This window comes from Dermacentor albipictus, chromosome 1 (assembly GCF_038994185.2).
Source record: "Dermacentor albipictus isolate Rhodes 1998 colony chromosome 1, USDA_Dalb.pri_finalv2, whole genome shotgun sequence".
NCBI classification, from domain to species: Eukaryota; Metazoa; Arthropoda; class Arachnida; order Ixodida; family Ixodidae; genus Dermacentor; species Dermacentor albipictus.
In genome coordinates, this window is record NC_091821.1 from 368,795,308 (window position 1) to 368,815,117 (window position 19,810).

The 19,810-nt window shown below is 46.8% G+C and overlaps 1 protein-coding gene across 1 annotated transcript in view; it reads left to right on the top strand.

Moving 5' to 3' along the window:
* The first annotated feature begins 18,208 nt into the window (after window positions 1-18,208).
* The window catches only part of LOC135904135 (uncharacterized), a 36,678-nt gene continuing 35,076 nt past the window's right edge, over window positions 18,209-19,810 (top strand). Inside the window, exon 1 of the mRNA XM_070530720.1 lies at window positions 18,209-18,348. Coding sequence (XP_070386821.1) covers window positions 18,282-18,348 — 67 coding nt within the window. The 5' untranslated portion in view covers window positions 18,209-18,281. The remainder of the gene's footprint in view (window positions 18,349-19,810) is intronic.

Genomic DNA, 19,810 nt, shown 5'->3' on the forward strand with positions numbered 1-19,810 from the left:
TTCAGGTTATGAAATAGATCACAATGCCACCGAAAAGTGGTGCATAAATAAGAACAGCCTCTTCTTTAAACACATTTTTACCTCAAACCAAAAAAGTTAATTTCATAAGTGTCATTTTTTAAAGCACCCACATCGAGAAGTGCGATACAAAAATTTCCAATGAGAGCTCCTTGTGCATTGCCGTAATGCCTTCTGGATGGTTGTATATCTGCGTGACCTCCTCTTTTCCTTAAGAGAACTGCAGAAATGGCAGAATGTGTGCTTTGTGCTCACACCCAACAGCCCAAAGAGATCACAGCCCCCTGATGGAAAGGAGGAAAGTGACACATATAGTTTGAAACTCTGCTTAATGTACACTTTATAAATATGAGGTGCATGAATGTACTCATAAAACACTTGTGCCAGATCAAACTAACAAATTCAACATGTCATATTCTTGGAGTTTAACAAGTCCCTGTTTGACTACAACCTTTTGTTAACACAGTCACTCCCCAGACAAATTAATGCGCACACATTATGACATTTAAGAGGAGTTGCATGCACAACCAATAAATTTAATTATGTAATAGGCACAGCCTGCTACATGGTGATTTCTTGCTTTCTAAGCACATGTCTCCTTCTCGGCACATTGTCAGTTTTTGAAGAACAGACTACGTTTGGCGATACTTTAGAACTCAACTGAACAGTGTGTGCTTTAACAGGGCTGCCAGCGTTGCCTGCAAGACTAAGTCCAAGCTTTTCATTGTAGCTGGCAAATGCATGCTCTACCACAGTCCGCTGCACCGACAGCCAAGATAATGCTATCCAATCTACAATGTGCAACCTTGTCGCTGTCTGTCGTGGTCTCCAAAGTCCATCACCCACAATCCAGTCTGTGTAAATGGCAGTCAATGTGGACAAGAAACTGGAGCAAACGGCATCAAAAAGCCCGGGTGCCTCAAGAATCTGTGTGCCCTTGTCAACAAGGATGCGATGTACCCTGGGATCAGCCATGGGGTTGCTGCTGTCCAAAACGAGCATTGATCTTCTCATAGACTGTGGGCCGCACTGTGATAGCCAGATGGTTTGAACCCAGTCATGAAGAACATTGTTGTCATCAGTAACGTGACGCACCTGAAATCCAGAAGAAAAAATACATAGCAAGTTTAATGACATTGGTTTATAAGTGTAGAAGCAAAATGCGAGCAATTTTTACCTAGTACTGATATGCTGTAAGGTGCTACATAAAGACCAGCTAAATGTTGAATACAGCCTCTTATATTAAGTACTGCAAGTTTTGTAAGCACTCATGAGGAATGAAAATGCTTCCGCCAGTGCCACAAGGGTTCAGTGAAAAGAAAAGCAGAGTAACAGGCCAAATGTGTAAATAGGGTCGTTCAAGCTTGACAAATTCCTCTTTAGTACAAATGAATAAAAAAGAAATGGATTAGCAACTCCGAACACTCACATGAACATTACTGGGAAACAGTGAAATGTCTTGAAGGTATTCCTTGAAGCCTACATAGAGAGGCAGCTTTTGGCCGTCTGCCGTACACGAGAGCACGACGTTTACAACCCTCGAAGAATCATACTCGCAGCTCCTATCACCGACGTTAAGGAAATCCGCGGGCTTGTCGAAATAGAGGGCCACTAGACACCAAATTCCGATTTGGGAGAGGGATGATAGTTTTTCGATGTGGTGCTTGGAGAAGACCGGATATCGTGGCGTCTGTATGCTTTTGGGGCCACCCATGGAAAGGCCTTGCCTTGTCAAGAAGCGGTTCATCCATCCTCTGGATGCGCAAAACTTGTCTTGTGAAACACCGTACGCGGTGGCCAGCACACGCGCCTTGGTTGCGATCATGCTCCATGTCACCTTGACACCTTTCTCGCGGCTCGCAATAAGAAAGGCAGCCAACTCCGTTTCGATAAATGAAAGCCTGCCTGCTTTGGGTCCTCTAAAAGAACGTTGGTCAGAGTTGCAATGCTGAAGCCGATGTTTGTTCAGTCGCCACCTTCGCACGTTACGCTCGGGGACTGCATAACGGCGGCCCGCACAGCGGTTTCCCACCTTTTCAGCCAATGCGATGACTCTTAACTTAAATTTAGCTGTATACTGCTCCCTTCTGGCAATGTTTTCAGCAGCCATAGCAAACTACACGTTTCGGACGCATTATTAACTAACAGCACAACGATACTTGGCGCATGGTTGACGGTTGACCACGGACCTGGGGCACGGATATGGATGACGACCCCGCCATAGAATAAAGAACCAACTTCCGCTTCCCCGATGGGTGGATGGATAAATATGGCTAAATTCTTTGAAGCGAGCTGCTGCATGCGCCACCTAGCCGTGACTAGTAAAATATTTTGTATTTTGTGGAGCGGGAAATTTCACTCTTGCCTTGATTTTAGCCAGCTAACCTCCGTTTGGTTATTTCTGCCCGCTTAAGCCTATTTTTTCTGCACTGTCCCTAAACCCCAATGCTTTCAAAAACTTCGCCCGTTGCTTTGAGCTGCAGGGTGAAGCCCTTTAGAAAAAATTATCAGGTGTTCAGCCGTTTCCTCTTCCTTTCCTCAAGCATCGCATAACGTGTCTATCCCTTGGTATTATAAGGTAATAAACAGGGATAAGGTGCCTCAGAGTTGGGGAGCGAGTTCTTCGCTCCGAATTGCTTCTTCAAACTTGCGCTTGTCCTGTTCGTAGTTTACGTGAGCTTGCGAGCACGGCCAGAGTAAATGATATACGTTAAGGGATGTATTGCAATTGGTGCAATGAGACTTGTCGTAGAGCTGAGGCATGTAATGGTGTAATCTGTTTTGAGTGGGGTATGTGTCTGTTTGTAGCATTCTGAGTGTAACCCCTTGAGCTCGAGTTAGTGTGCGGTGTGGCGTGCTATACTGTCTGCGTTGTAGGTAGTAGTGTTTAGTGATTTCATTGTATGTAGTGAGCGCGTCCTTATTCTCCGAGTGGTTGGGTGAAGCCGCGCGGTCTGTAAGCGCGCGGGCAGCCTCGTGTGCCGCCTCGTTAAGGTTGGGGACGTCGCCGATCTTTGGTCCTAAGTGTGCCGGGAACCAGTATATGAAGTGGTTCTTAATCTCTTTCTTTGAAACAATTCTGAGAGCCTATGCGCAGACCGTGCCCTTTTGGAAAGCTCTGATAGCGGCTATAGAGTCGCTGTAGATATGGGAAAGATTGTCGTCGGTGAGCGCAACAGCGATCGCAACCTGTTCGGCCTGTTCAGGCTTCCTTGCAATTACCGTGGCTGCATATCTTGTGGATCCACGGCCTTCCACAACCGCCACTGCGAAAGCTTTGTTTCCCGTGTATGCCGCCGCGTCCACAAAAGCTGAGCATTCACGGTTCGCCAAGGCTTGGTTAAGAAGGAATTGTCCTCTCGCTTGTCGTCTGCCCCTGTTGTTTTCGGGGTGTACGTTTCTGGGTATAGGGCGGACCATGATCTTGGCGCGGATGTCCCGTGGGAGGTCCGCAAAGTCTTTTTCTATGTCTCCTTGTGCAAAGCCTAGCTTCTCTAGGATCGTGCGCCCCGGAGGCGTCGTCGAAAGCCTAGCAAGCTGAGCGCGCTGCTGGGCTTCGGCAATTTCTTCCAGGGTGTTGTGCATGCCCAGGTGCCCCAGCTTCTCGTTGCTGGTGCTGGTTGGAATGCCGAGGGCTTGCTTGGTGACCTTTCTGATTTGGGCATTCAGTCTGTCTCTTTCAGATCGTGTCCAATTGAGCATTGCCGCAACGTATGCGAAGTGACAGGTGACGAACGCGTGTATGAGTTTGATGAGATTATGTTCCTTGAGGCCCCTGTGTCTATTGGCAATTCTTCTGATGAGCCCGATAGCGTTGTTGGTTTTGGTGGATGAGCTTTTGAACCGTAGAGGCATTTACGTCTTTAGTCTCTACGATCATACCCAGGACTCTGATTTTGTCGACGCACGGTATGGCGTGTCCCGAAGTGGTTCGTACGGTAATTTCTTGATTATAATCGAAGTCTGACGAGTATGGCCTGCGGCCCTTCTGCGTGGGTCTGCGTACAAGCAGCTCCGACTAGGTAGGCGAGCATCTGAGTCCTGTGGGAATTAGAAATTCTTCTATGGCGTTCACTGCTTCTTGCAAGATGTCCTGCACCATGCCCGGGGTTCCTTTGGACACCCACATGGTGATGTCATCTGCGTATATGGTATGCTCGAGCCCGTGGATCTGCCCTAGTTTCTCAGCAAGTCCCGTTATGGCAAGGTTGAAAAGCATAGGGGAGATGACCGAGCCTTGGGGAGTGCCCCTGCTCCCCAGCGAGAGAGTCTCCGTGGAGAGGTCGGCAAATCGGAGCGTAGCCGTCCTGTTATCCAAGAATGACTTGACGTACGAGTGGAACCTAGCTCCGAGGTTGAGTTTGGAAATGGTTAGAAATGTATTGGTGAGAGAGGTTGTCGAACGCTTTCTCTAGATCCAACCCAAGAATGGCCTTGGCGTTTCTAATGGGGTCATCAATGATTTGGTGCTTGATTAAAATCATGGTGTCTTGAGTTGATAGACCGGGTCTAAATCCGATGAGGGTGTGTGGTAACAGTCCCTTGGTTTCGAGGAATCTGGAGATTCTGTTCTGAATGGTGTGTTCCGCCGCCTTACCCACGCACGACGTGAGTGGTATGGGTCTGAGGTTCTCGACGCCCGAGGGCTTGTTGGGCTTTGGAATGAGAACCGTGGTGGCGTTCTTCCATTCCGGTGGGACCCTGCCGGAAGCCCAGACCTGATTGATTTAATCCGCTAGGAACCGGACGGAGTCTTCGTCCAAGTTACGAAGGGCCTTGTTACTAACACCGTCCGGACCTGGGGCCGATGTGCCATTCAAGTTTTGAAGGACAGTCCTGATTTCTTCCAGGGTGAAGGGTTAATCGAGATCGGGGTTGTCAGCTCCCGTGTACGGGGAACCGGATGCCTCGGCCTCGTTTTCGTGGCTGCTCGAGAGTGGCATGTATGTTTCGGCAAGTCTTGCCATAAATTCCTGCTCGTTGGAGTTTTTGAGTTCACGTTTCGCTATCTTGTCAGCCGCCTTGGTCTGGGAGCTCCTGGTTTGACCTTTGTTAAGAAGGTGTTTGAGTAGGTTCCAAGTTTTTCCATATGTCACGCTGCCATCGGCCCTTGCACATACTTCGTCCCATTGTTGGTTGGAGAGTACTACACAGTGGTGCTCAATGTCCTTGTTCAGTAATGCAATCTTTTTCCTAAGTCTTCTATTGAGTCTCTGAGTACGCCATCTATGCAGTATGGATCTTTTCGCTTCCAGCATGTGAGCGAGCTTAGCGTCCATCCCGATCGTCTGGACATCTGTTTCTATTTCCTTGGTCGCGTTGCGGGCGTCCTCCTTTAGTTCTTGCGTCCACTGTTCTAGTGTAGCGGGCTTGTCGGTACGTTCCTTTCTTATCTGTCTAAACGCATCCCAATCCGTGTATCTCCACTTTCGTAGTGGTTTCAAGGCGATTGCTATTGACGTTTCCACAATGTAATGGTCGCTGCCGAGGTCGTCGCCGGTATTATGCCAGGTGGCCCCCTCTGTGTTGAGAACGAATGTGAGGTCTGGGGTGGTGTCCCTCGAGACCGAGTTGCCCATCCTGGTAGGGTAGAGTGCGGACGTGATAAGGTTTAGGCCCATCTCTTCCGCATCGCTGGCAAGATTTCTGCCTTTGGCGCTGGTGACGCCGTAGCCCCATTCTACGTTTGGGGCGTTGAAATCTCCGGCAATAATCAGTGGGTTGTCCCCGGCTTTGTCCCTGGCCTTCTTCAACAGTCTTCTGAAACTTTGCGTTCTGTGGTTCGGGCTGCTGTACATGTTCAGTGCTAGTATGCTCTTAGCCTTCTTGCCTTTGCGAAAGACTTCGATGAACAAGTGCTCGCATTTGCTGTCCGGATTACTTCTGTCAATTTCGGCCCACGCGAGCCTGTTACTGACAAACGTCGCTACGCCGCTGCAGGCTTTTGTTGGTGGAACGGCAATTGTTTCATATCCCGGAAGTGTTGGTGTGTCGGTGTTGGTCTCTTGAATGAGTATGATGTCCGGCTTGTCTGTAGTGTGTCTGATGTGCTGTTGCAAGACCGATTTCTTGTTGCGGAACCCGCGACAATTCCATTGCCAGATTATAAGCTTGCCTTGATTGTTCGTTTGCGCTTGGTGCCTTTCGGCTGGTTCTCGCTTATTTGCCTTCTCCATTTTTACTTTCTACTATGGTTGCGGACTTTACCGCCATGCCGTGCCAACAACCTGACAACAACCTGCGCTGACACAACCACAAGTCCTTGATACTTGTGGTTGCATGTGTTTGCGCTGTAACAATTTTTATGTCAAGTATGCACCAACTCGCCCAGAAAGAAGTTTTAATGAAGAGCGGGAGAGTGGGAAGACGGGGAGAAAAAGCAAAGAAAAGAATAGAAAAAAAAGGGGGGGGCACCAAGAGGCAAAGAAAAAAGACGGGCGTGGGAGGGTGTTGGGGAAGTGAGAGGTTAGGGAGCACTCAGGAGTGTCGTTGGCGGCTTGTTTTTGTGGATTTAGAGCCGGTCAGGCGGTCCTTGCGTGAGTAACAAAAAAGACACGAAAAGGCATCAGTTGAAAGAGTGACTTTAGTAGCGTATCAGCAATGCGTCGAGTAATTTTGAAGGAGTTAAGATGGCGACAAGGAGTCTGGGGTGAAATGCATGGGGTAACTGGAAGGCAGCGGCATGGTCTTTCAATGGACTTTAGCCACAGTAGCTCAACGTAGGTGTCATTACGGCGATAACCTGTGTGGCTGGGGCGCTGAAAAAGGTATACTGGCGTCTGGGACTTTGGAATGTGTTGGTGAGGGAGTTTCAAAAAAATATATATAATGAAAAACAGACAAAAAAAGAGGGGGGGGGACCGAAACCGGAATAACAAATAGGAGAGTGACGTGCACAGAAGCGGGCGGGGGCAGGTGTACTTGAGGAAAGGGTGTCATACAGTTGGCATAAACGTAGAAACATGAAACAGTATATCAAATTGAGTAGTATAGGCAGGAAAAAATGTTCGAAATGGAGGAATAGGTGAGGTTGAGAATTAAGGATAGCTGGTGGCATAATGTGTTTTGTGTCTTGGTTGATGATATGGGAATTTAAGATTTAAGTTACCGCTTTTAAAGATTCTAAGTTGCCACGTGCCAAATTAATTCCCGTTGGGTGTAGATAATTAAACTTCTGTATGAGGTACGATTCCGTATATTTCCTTTCGCGAGGTGAACGGATGGATGGATGGATGGAAAAACTATTTTCGTCAGGATTCAAGTGCGGACGATTTGCTTGTAGTATATAGAGCCCTGCTTTGTTAAATATATGACCATGTTCATTAAAGTGGCTGGCTACTGCTTTAGGTAAATTGTGTTTTGTAACCGCGCGGTGACCGTTGAGTCTTGTATGAATTTGTTGTCCAGCCTCACCTATGTATTCTTTGCTACAAGCGGCACATTCTAGACAGTAGACTACGTTGCTTGATGTGCAGGTGAAACCCAAAGTTACCTTGTGTGAGTAATTCGACGCTGTACTTTTTACTGTAGTAGTAGGTTGAATATGTTTACATGTAGATCACCTGGGGCGGCCACAGGGACCGGTTCCTAACTTCGTATTTGTCCTTAATTTGGCATCCACATTGGATTGGATTGGATTGGAGCCAACTTTATTTGTGCCTGCCATGGTGCTTGCAGTTTGGCGCTCGCGCGCCCCGACGAGTGACAGGGCCCGGCACTTTAACAACAGCACTACAGTGACGGGGCCCGTCACTTTAGCAACAACACTGTAGCGACGGGGCCCTCACTATAACCACCGTTTATAGATCCTTTAACGATGTCGGTATTGGGGGGCAAGCATAGAGTTTCCTACAAAATCTCTAATGGGGGGCGAGTGCTAACGGAGTCGCCATCTGTGGGAAGCGCCTCACTTGCGTAGTCTGAGGGATAACGCAGCGCGCTCCGCATAGCTAGGTTTGGCTATCGGCGCTAAATAAACGTACTACGCGGGAGCTCTTCTCGACTTTTTTGCAAGTAATCTTGAAATGACAGAAGTATCTTGCCTATAAAATAATATTCTTGGACAAACAGAAGGCACAGAATGGTTTACAGACGCTATCTCGTTACCTACTACGTACGGTAAGCTGGGACACTGCACGCGGTCGCCGCGATCGATTCCCCCGAACCGGTTTCTCGCGTTAAAGGCAGCAATCGCTGAGAGAAAACTATGTGAAATAAGTTCCTATAGTGGGCCGTCTGCGTAACCAAATGGAGCATCACAGAATGAAGCTTCAATGCAGCGATCGCACGGGTTCACCGTGACCGACTGCGCGTCTGCATGCATCCGCGCACAATGTTTCGCTTTCGCTGCGAGAGCGTTTTCGCATCGTGCCATGAGCTTTATGCCGCAGTGTATATGAGCGTTTGACCGTACGCAAGCAACCATTGTTGCATGTACACTATCAGAGCTGTTCAAAAATAATTTCGTTATAGCTAGGGACTTCGACATCTATACGGCGACTTGTGCTGTGCCATCGCGATGATTCAGTGTTTTCTTTTTTTTTTCTTCTAAGGTCTCCGAAGCTTCAATATCATTATTTCTCAAGTTGCATCGCACTGGATGCTTACCGGTCTTCTAAGCGAGCAATTACCCGCTGCTTCTTTTTCTTAATCCAGTACAGTATTCATTGTCTGGTGCTACGCATGCATCAACATATGTCATGCCTTTTTTTAATGCGCTTTGTACCGTTCCCTTTCCATTCTAGTAAACTTTCTTTCTTTCTTTATTATCATCATCATAGGTGTTACAGTTCATACGCAAAAAACTGTTGGACCCAATAGGCGCAAGCTAGTGGATTGGTCCGGATGCGAAACATAATACACATTCGGTACAGGCATAGGGGGATCAAAGCAGAGGATGAATGCAACACATTAGCACATTAAAAACAGAAAAAAAAAGATTTTTTTTCAGCATGCATAAAAATTATCACCAGTTACATAAATTATCAAACCGCAAAGAAGAGAACGCCAAGCAGGAATACAGGCACCAAATCAGGGGTTTATAGCTAATAAATATGATTGTAGTGCTTTGCCGAAATTTTGTGCTTTTTTTTAAGGGTATGTTGTTCCATATCTCCAAAGGCTATCAGGGGACACAAGATTAGCGAAAAAGGAATTGAAGTCGCCCCTGAGAAAGTTCCTTCAGCAGTTCTGGACGACAGAGTTGGGTTAGGTGAAATTCGGAACTATTTCACCTATGATGGGTGGGCCGCGCTCACTGCAACAATTACTCGCAAGCGTAATCATAGTTCGTGGACATGTAGTGCATGTCGGCAAAGGGTTCATGATAACGCCATTGGGTGTGACGCGTGCCTGTGTGTCTGTCACATGTGTGTCTGTCACATCTGCGCCAAAAAGTAAGGTGTGGTATTGTCGGAATTGTGTGAAATTTTTCGAAATTATGCGAAGTTTTCTCAACATGGGAGTGTTCAGATTACGCCAATCAAAGTCCCATTACCATTTTTTTGTTTTCTATAGAGCTTTTATATGTGATGGGCGAATATGTTGACACAAACGAATAACCCTTAGCTCGAAATGCTCTAGTTTTCTTGGGAAAACGTTTTATATGACAAGAAATGGAGCATGCTATTTTAGCGATTTCGCAAAGTTCCAAGTCTGGGGCCCTCCTGCATGCAGAATTTTTTTTGTCATGCTTATTTTCTCATGTAAGCCTAACAAATTGTTTGTTTCAAAACTATTTCTTTTGTTGTCTTCTTATTCTGGGAAAAATTCCTAACCATTTCTCCACGAGCTACGTGCTACGAAGAAGAGACCACTTTTCAGCCCAACCTTCACGCAAGATGTATCGAGATTTGATCACTGATCGCTGAGAAAATATTCATGTGCAACAAAAATGTATCATGTATGCAGGAGGGCCCCAAGCATGGAACTTAGCGAAATCCCAAAAACGCTATTCTCCACCTTTTGTCATATACTATTATGGTCATGGGACCTCCATTACCGTTCTTATATCAACATGTCCATATATATGTTCGTATTTTTGTCGTATGTCAATGTGGTTAAAGAGCCGGACCCCGCCTCTGTAGTGTAGATGTTAAAGTGCCGGGCCCCGTCACTGTAGTGTAGATGTTAAAGTGCCGGGCCCCGCCTCTGTAGTGCAGATGTTAAAGTGCCGGGCCCCATCACTGTAGTGTAGACGTTAAAGTGCCGGGCCCCGTCGCTGTAGTGCACATGTAAAAGTATCCGGGCCCCGTCACTGTAGTGTAGATGTTAAAGTGCCGGGCCCCGTCGCTGTAGTGCACATGTAAAAGTACCGGGCCCCGTCACTGTAGTGTAGATGTTTAAGTGCCGGGCCCCGTCGCTGTAGTGCACATGTTAAAGTGCCGGGCCCCGTCACTGTAGTGCAGATGTTAAAATGCCGGGCCCCGTCGCTGTAGTGCACATGTAAAAGTACCGGGGCCCGTCACTGTAGTGGAGATGTTAAAGTGCCGGGCCCCGTCGCTGTAGTGCACATGTAAATGTACCGGGCCCCGTCACTGCGGTCACTACCAACATAAATACCTAAGAAAAAATACGGGGAACCGGCACCGCGGTAGCTCAATTGGTGGAGACTTGCACGCGAAATGCGAAGGTTGTGGGATCGTTCCCACCTGGGGCAAGTTGCTTTTCATCCACTTTGATTTCCATTATTTTATCGTTTCTTTGTTTCATTTTTTAAAGCGCAAGTAATTTCCGCTATGTTGTCGTTGGCGTCAGTGTTTGTTGGCTTCTTATGATATATAGCCAGATAGAAATTTCTGGCCCCGGTGTGTTTTAAGATGCCGGTTGGAAGTTCTCGCATTATTCCGGCCATAGAGTTTTTCTACATTTTTACGTGTGAAAATATATTTTTACATGTCTACTGCATGGAGCTGTTTCTTTGTAGCTTTCATACGAATAATTGAATGCAACTGGCACCGACAGCTGCAATGAACTGTAAAACAGTTTCGACGTGCAGGTTAAAAAAACTCGTTTTTTTTTGGGGGGGGGGGGGGGAGGGATAGTTGTTCATCCAAGCCATGCCTGCATTTCTACTAATCCACACTTCGTTCATTCAACCTGGTGATGACGTGTTAACAAATTGAGGAAATTAGTTTTCTACCGCACCATGTCTCAGCTCAAAAAAGAAAATGTTCACCTGCTGCGCAAAAAAAAATATATATATTTTGGTTATTTTTTCTTCAGGAAAAAGGACGTTATAAGAAAAGTTACATAAGCAAAGGGCGATTAATATTCAGAACAAATTATTTCACTTAGTATTGTCCAGTCGGGAATGTGCGTTATAACATCTGCTGATTGGTTGATAGCTTAAGCGCTGAACCCAGCAAAAGTTGGTCATAGAAGAGGTCTGTTTTCCTTTTTCCTTTTTTTTAACGTAAAGCATGTTGTATAAACACGATCCCATTCAGAACAAGTGGAAGCAAGGTTAACATATCTAGAGAGTGTCACGGCTGTCGGTGCTGGCTTCAATTCTAGATGAAGTCACTGATTCTTTGCTCAATTGAAAAATATAGCATTTAAAAAAATTTATTTCACAATACTGTCAATCCCGATAGGGATTATTACAGGAGTGGGCACATGATCATCGAAAAAGTACTATGAAAGCGAAATAGCAACGAACAAACAAGAAACTAGCGTAGAAAAAACATGGACACTTAACAATAATTTAATGACACATTGGTCTTCACAAAACTGCTTTTGTCAAGTAGAAGAAACTAAGTTGTGGTCACGACTGTTTCTTCTAAATGATTTGTAAATGTTTCTAACGTGGGCTGTGCAGTAATAGCAGTGTTTAAGCAGTTCCACTCTCGCACAGCTCGCGGAAAGAATGAAAAGAGAAAAGTATTGTTACAAGGAAATTCTAGCGTGAAAGCATGCTTATGTCGTGTCGGTCTGGTGTTTGTACTTCACAAAATCAGCTAGATCCAACTTCAGCGCGCTGTGTAATACGATGTATAGGAACATTAAGCGTTGAACCTTAGCTCGGAGTTTCGAGGGTAGCGAGGCCTGCGCGAGAAAGAAGTTCGGTTGGTGAATCTGCACGTTTAAAACCATCATAGATCAATCGGGCAGCTTTCCTTTGTATTCGTTCAAGCGTATGAATGTGGTTTTTGGTATGTGAAACCATACTATGTTGGCATAGCCGAGTGCCGGTCTGATAAAGCTGACGTAATCAAGCTGCTTTGTCTGGCTGCTGGAATGCGATAAGGTGCGTTTGAGACAGAACAGTTTGTTTTGGGCATTTTTAGCTACGTATTGTATGTGTGCATTCCAGCTGAGGTCGGATGAAATGATTATCTAAGTATTTGTAATGGGTGACGCTTTGGAGAAAAGTGCCATTGAAACCGTACGGGAACTGTAGGATTGATTTTTTGTTTGTGACCGACATATAGGCAGTTTTATCAGAACTTATCACCATTTGCCAGTATGCACACCACTGCACTACCTTATTTAGGGGATTGCGCAGTTTTCTTTGGTCGTCGTGGTTACTCACAGAAAGAATGCAGTCGTCTGCAAACAGGTGAATGGTGACGTCGACTTGTTTTGTTATATCATCTATGTACTATAGCAACAAAAAAGTAAAAAAAAGATATAGCCAGGCATAGCAAAAAAGAAAGTTGTAACTACGACGCAACAGCAAGGCTCTGCATATTCATGGAGAAAGGAATATACAAACACACTCAACATAACGCTTCTATAGTAGGATACAACTTAAAAAACAGCAGTCGGCAACCAAGGCATACGGACCGAGCAGGGTTGTTACTCCGGCAGTCAATCTCAGAAGCAAACAAAATCGTGGTCATGCGACCATTTCAATATGGCGTTGTACTTGATATCTCTGGAGCGTATTCTATTCTTGAAGTCTTTTCATCGCTTAGAGCGACGAGGTGTGCAATAGACATGAACAAAGTGTAGGGAGTCTGATCAATTCACTCTTCAAAAGTCCGCGGTACAGTTTATTTCACTGCTGACCCTGTTTTACCCATGAAACTTCACTGCCAACTGAAGTGAAGCTTGACAATAAAGGTCCGTCCGATTCGCCTGCACCATGCACTGTGAACCAGTTCACGGAAGTTCACGAGAAGTTTAGAAATTGTGCAGCTCGATTTCTGCGGTGCAAGCACAGCGCGGCACTCAAAACGAATGCTAAGGTGCAGACGCGATGCAGACGTTATGTTATGTCCGACCAACGTGCACGGAATACGTATGTTTTAGAGGTCCTGCACTGCAGGTATATGATCGGCTACTGGGGCATAAATACACACCACACTTTCGTAGACACATCAGAAGTGCTTAAGCGGGGCTTTAACGGCACTTGTGCCCGTGTGCTGCGTCGTCTGCTACGCTGATGTTTCGCACCTGTACGCCTGCACCAAATCGGCACCGACAGTGGAGTGGGTGCAGCAAAATCACGAACCAGCCCTGCATCTTTCCAGCACTTTTTGAAACGAACCAACGCTGCCAACGCTGCGCCATTGCTGCAGCGTTGGAACGAACGGCGGTGTGCAGCACCTCGTGAACTGGTTCATGTGGTGCAGGCGAATCGAACGTACCTTAAGTAGTTGCAGCAAAGCATGTGTTTTATTTCAATTCAATAAACAATTAGGCTTTCACCGTTCCACTATAGTAGACGAGTGGAAACGTATAAAATTACGCGCTTATAAAGAGAGAGAGAGAGAGAAAGGCAAAGGAAAGACAGGGAGGTTAACCAGAGATTATCTCCGGTTGGCTACCCTGTTCTTGGGGAAGGGAAAGGGGATGCAATAGGTGAGAAAGAAAGAAGGATAAAAAAAGGAAAAAGAAAAAAAAACCTAAGCACACACACGCACGTACACACGAACTATTTCTGTGGGCACTGTCACGCAACCCGCAAAGGCATTCCTAGTCTTACGCAGTGTCACCGTACAGTCCTGCGCCACACAGTGTACTGTCACAATTTGTCAGAAAGTCCCGTGTCTTTCAAGTATCGCAGCAGCGCCTTCATAGCGGATCGCGCTGATGTTCGCGTAGGCCAGGTTCCAAGGATCTTGTCTTCTGTCATTGGGCGCTTGTCCAGTTTGTCTAAGGTGGCTGAGAGGACAGTTCTTTGTAGGTTAAAACGAGAGCACTGACAAAGAAGATGCTCGATCGTTTCGTTGCACCCGCAGAAGTCACACAGTGGGCTGTTGGCCATTCCGATAAGGAAAGAGTAGGCATTTGAAAATGCTACTCCAAGCCATAGACGGATAAGAAGGGTGCAGTCACGTCGTGGAAGCTCGGACGGAATATGGAGCCGTAAATTAGGGTCCAGAGTATGGAGGCGTGCACTTGTGAAATCGGATGAATTCCACTGGGCTAATGTCAGTTCACGCGCAAGTGTGGCAAGTTTTTTCGCTGCGTCGGCTCTCGAAAGAGGAATGGCAACGCAGTTGACGCCGTCATGGGCAGATCGGGCAGCTGCGTCTGCTCGATCATTGCCATGTATGCCACAGTGACTAGGCAACCACTGATATATTATATCGTGTCCTTCGTCAACTAGTCGATGGTGGACTTCTCTGATCTCTGCGGCGAGCTGCTCATGTGATCCATGGCGCAGTGCTGAGAGTCAGGGGCGTAGCCAGGGGGGGGGCTTATGGGGCTTCAGCCCCCCCCGAAATTTTTTCGTGCAGTCATGTGCCGCTGACCAAAACAACTCCCGGCGCCAGAAATCATGCTCGATTTTGTCTAGAATGTTCTTAATTCACGCTCGAAAAGACATTTTAGCGCGAACATTGCTAAATCGGGCTGGATTTCGGGGCAACGCCCCATGCATAGGGAGTCACATATCGTAACGCAAGGAGCCCCACCGGGCACAAAATTTCAAGGGCGTTTTGAAGGCGAGGGGGGGTCGTCTCGGCATTTCGCGGAGGCTGCGGAATCTACGAAGCGCTTGGATTTCAATTCTGAAACGTTGTGGGTGTAAAGTTCTCATAACATTTTGATGCGAAAGGTCCATTGACATTTTCAAAGTCGTGCTTTAGATTTTCGATTCCGGAACTTTTTGGGTTTAATGCTGTTGTAAACATTTGACGCCAAAGGTGCATCGACTTTTCTAAAGTCGTACATCGGGCCATACAACGAGACAAGCGAAATCAACATACTATATCAGACAAGTTGACAAAGCACGCAGCGAGGTCCAATGAGACAAAGCGTTCTGGTGGTTCATTTGTGCCATCAGGTCACAGAAAAGAATATAAACATTTTTTTTTCACCTGCGCCAAAGCATCCATGTCAAGACACTAAAGCCACCATTGTAACTAAGTTCTTATTTATTTTTCGACCTAGACTTTTATTCGCGAGGATATATTGAGCCTCTTTCTCCTTTCTTTCTCATTCTTTTTGTTTGTTCTCGCAACCCGCGGGCTTCCGATCGAGCCAGAGCGCATGCGTTTTTCTCGTGCCGCATCGATAACCGCGCGGCGCACTTGGATGCGCGTTTGTTTTTCTCTGGCCGACTGCATTTTCGCCTGGCAGAGTTTTGGACGCTTTCTGGCTAGCAGACGAGAAAAAGAAACAATGCATAGTCGCTCGCCGCCAGCACTGCGGGGACTCGATGGATTGCAACGCGTTCGCTTGAGCGCAACCACTCCGGAAAATTTTGTCTCGCCGGTGTAGGATACCGAGCCGTACGCGTATGTTTTCTGTGGACCAAGCTTCACACGCTTTCTTCGATAATCGTTCGGTAGCCACACTAGGTGCCCAAAGTAGGCATTCGATTGTAGCCAACATGCTTTCCTTTGCGTTATACTTTTTCGCCGCCCCCCGCCCACAAAAAAAAAAGAAGACATTATTGTGGTGCAGCGAATTTTCGCATGGTGAAAGTTCGATTTTGTTACTTCTTTTGCGAAAAGTAATGGGCGACGGGATGCTTCAGTTGCCGGATACTATTTTATTATTGCGATAGCAGCTCTATGAAGACTCCAGGCGCATTCCTGTCGTTGCCCTCATGTTCCGTATAAATAAAGGCCAAGGGCGATAACATCGTGACCGCGCGCCGCATGCTCTATGTCCGAGTGAAAGCGTACGGGGGGGAAGGGGAGGTGGTGAGCCGACGATGGTGGCTGAGTCTTGTGTGCGCAAGGGAGAAAAGCGGGGAGGAAGCGCGCCGCCTTCCGTCGCACGCGATACATTTTGGGAGTGGAGGGAGGAGGGGGGGTGCTGTGATCTGTGAATCTGTGGTTGCGCAACCTGCTTATTTGCCTTATTTGACGCATTATATATAGTGGCTTTTTCTTAGGTACGTAGATTTATTGGAGGCTTATGCGTATATTTAAACATCTTGTTGCGAGGTTTTGTGTATATGCGCAGTTAACTTTGTTTCCAGTGACAATTTTTTGCCTTGTATCAAACTGTATCTTCACATTTGTATATTCCATCGTATCTTCGCATTTCTAATGTACGAAGGCGAGTCAAATGAAAGTGAGACAACCCGCCCGGCGCAATAATGGTTCGGTTCATTATTTTCGAGGCATGCGCGTAGCACATACGCATCTCATTTACAAGTGACATGCAGAGGTGAGGTTAAATGTTCTTTAATGCTCTCATACACGGGGTTTAACATGGTTGCATGACATTATCGACACTTCAAAAGTTGAACAGCTTGGTGTCGTGAGGTTTTTGACAAATGAAGATGTTTCCCAAAAAGAAATTATTCGCCGTATGGCTGCCGTATGCGTTGAACATTGCGTTTCATTGGCCACTAAGAAGCGTTGTAGCAAACTGTTCAAAGAAGCACATGAAAGTTACAAAGACGATCCACGGCCGGGCTAAAGCCACCGTGCAATCCCCCCCAACACAATTGAAAAGGCCGTGGTTGCTCAGTGGTTATGGTGTTCGGCTGCTGAGCACGCGGTCGCGGGATCGAATCCTGGTCAAGGCGGCTGCATTTAGATGGAGGCGAAATGCGAAAACACCCGTGTGCTTAGATTTAAGTGCACGTCAAAGAACCCCAGATGAGGGTAACAACTTTTTGTCTGCAATTGTGACCGGGGATGACATGGTGCCGCTACTACTAGCCTGAAACACTACGGCAAATCTTACAGTGGAAACATTTGAATTCACCGCTCCCAAGGAAAACAAAGGCCGTCAGTTATGCCGGAAAAGCGTTGACTTCTTTTTAGATCGTTAGGGGCCACTATTGATTGAATTTTCTAAACCTGGAGAGACTCTAAATCGTTTCAGATATTGTGAAAGATCGGATCGGCTGCGTGTCGCAATTAAGAACAAACGACGTGGAAAATTGCGCATTGGGGACATCTTCCTTCACGACATTGCCCGTTCCCACGTCGCTGATGTGGTTAATACAAAACTGGCAAAGTTCAAGTGGGAAGCGCTGCAACATCCCTCATGCAGCCCAAACCTGTTGCCTTGCGTCTTCCACATTTGGTAAAATTTGAAGAAACTGCTCAAGGGAACCAGATTCGTGTCGAAAGATGACGTGTAGTCATCTACAGATTTTTGAGGCAGCAATCCAAGGAGTTTTATGATACGGGAATTACGCGACTCGTTTGTAGAACAAGTGTCTAAATACTCATGGTGACTACTTTTAAATAAAGTACCCGGTTTGTCATATATTCGAATTGGCTCACTTTCATTTGACTCGCCCTCGTATATGTTGCAGAACTCCTGCTTTTTATATGTGCTCTCTGTTGCGACTTTAATTTCGGAGCAATTACTCGCAATGAACAACCGCTGACAGTCCTGCGCAATACATTCTTACAAAGGAAAGTGTCGTTGAGATTTTCCCCTGTTCGTTGCATATGTACAAAAATATTAACAAGGTTGTTGAATGACACACACATATATATATATATATATATATATATATATATATATATTGATCCCTCGACTAATTTTATAAGGAGCAGGCCGAGCTGCAAAGTGAGCCCCCCCCGAACGAAATTTCTGGCTACGCCACTGCTGAGAGTACACTCTGTAAGGCTGCCTTGGAATCACAGAAGATTGACCATGCCTGGGATGGTTCCTCCTTAATAAAATGAAGAGCCGCACGCAGGGCTACGAGTTCAGCAGCTGTCGTTGATGATACATGTGACGTCTTTAGCTGTATCTTGACGGATCTTCTTGGTATCAGCACAGCGGCAGCTGCGCTTGCAGATGTAACTGAACCGTCGATGTAAACGTGTACGCGGCCACTGTGCACCTCATGTAAATGTTCTAACGTGGCCTGCTTAAGGGCAAACGAGGACATGTTGGCTTTCTTCATGATTCCTGGGATGGTGAGGCGTATGTCAGGACTGTGCAGGCACCATAAAGGTAAGGATGGTCTTGCTGCAGGCATGTAGTTCGATGGCAATGCGGGGCGATTGGCATCAATTAAACGACTGAAAGTTGTGTGTGGCCTTTCTGTTACGCGCTTATAATTTTACTTTTGTGTTTACCGCCTTATTTAGGTAACAGGGAAAGTTTGAAGTACGAACTGTTTGCAGCCTCGCGGAGTAACAGTGGCTGTCGGTTATGAGGGCGTAGGCGGCGCTTCACTGCAGACTTAAGTTGTGTCCGACTATTGATATGTGCGCAAGTTTTCTTTGAATTTGTCGGCTGAAGAGCAGAAAACGTACAAAACGTTTTTTTTTATTTCTCTGACTTTCAACACCCCTGTGTACGGTCCTCTCAGCCCTTAGTATGAAAAGGCCAGAATTTCAACCAGTGTAGCAAAGAAGGATGTAGCGAAACGGCTTGTTAAATTTGTGCTTTCGGTTTCCACGCCGCCGGCGCCGCCGCCGCGAACGAAGAATGGCCATGTGCCACCGCCGATGCATGGATTATTCCACGGAGGAAGGAAAAACAAAGCCATCGATTCTTCCTTCCTTCATGCGCCGATGAATAAACCGGTGCAGCGCCGATGACGTGGCCGCCAACCAGAAACGACCCACCAAGCCGCCGGTCGAAACCGACATGGCGCCCACCTCTAGTTATAGTGAGAAACTCTATGACATTAACCAAGGAGGTTATATAACTTCTGGAGTGCACGTGGTTCACAGAAAGTGAATCTGGTCGCCGCCATCTTGTTCGGGGCAAAAAGCCCGTGTCACCGTGGTTAGTCGTCGCAGCAGAACACGGAGTGTACTGCCGCGCTGCTGTTCTAACGGTATTTAATGATTGTGGTATGCAAAAGGGGGTGCTTAATTCTTCTTAAATTTATTTCTGGGCTGGAGCCACTTGAAAGTCCTTAGATATGTATTAACTCTGTGTTCTTGCCATCAGACAGGCAGAAACGCAGCAAGCGAGCTGAATTATGCAAAAAAAAAAATACAGTGACGTTTCACTTCGTGAAGCGTATGAGTGCTATAGCGCACACGATGCTATCGGTCCTAGGTGCGCCTAAACGCCTACACCGTCCGCATCGGAGATCGTATTCAAGACGGGACTCTCGCGGCCGCGCCATACGCAGCAGCCGCCAGAGTAGAACGCTTTCTTGTAAACATTCGCTTACTGTCTAAATTAACTAGCATAGTGTCAACGCGCACAGGCAAATATGGACACTTCACACTTGGCGACCGCGGACGTTCTGTGCCAAAACGCTGGCGTGAGGAATGGCGGCAGCAGCAGCGAGCGAAGTGACGCTGCAACGCAAACTGAGGGGTGAGAACACCGCGCACGCAAAGCTACGAGCCGTCGGCCCACCTAGACTGTGCCCCCAGAGCAGATCGCTTTCAAGATAAAGCCCGAGCGACGGCGCGCGGCCACGCCTCTCTCCCTTCCCCCGGAATTCTGC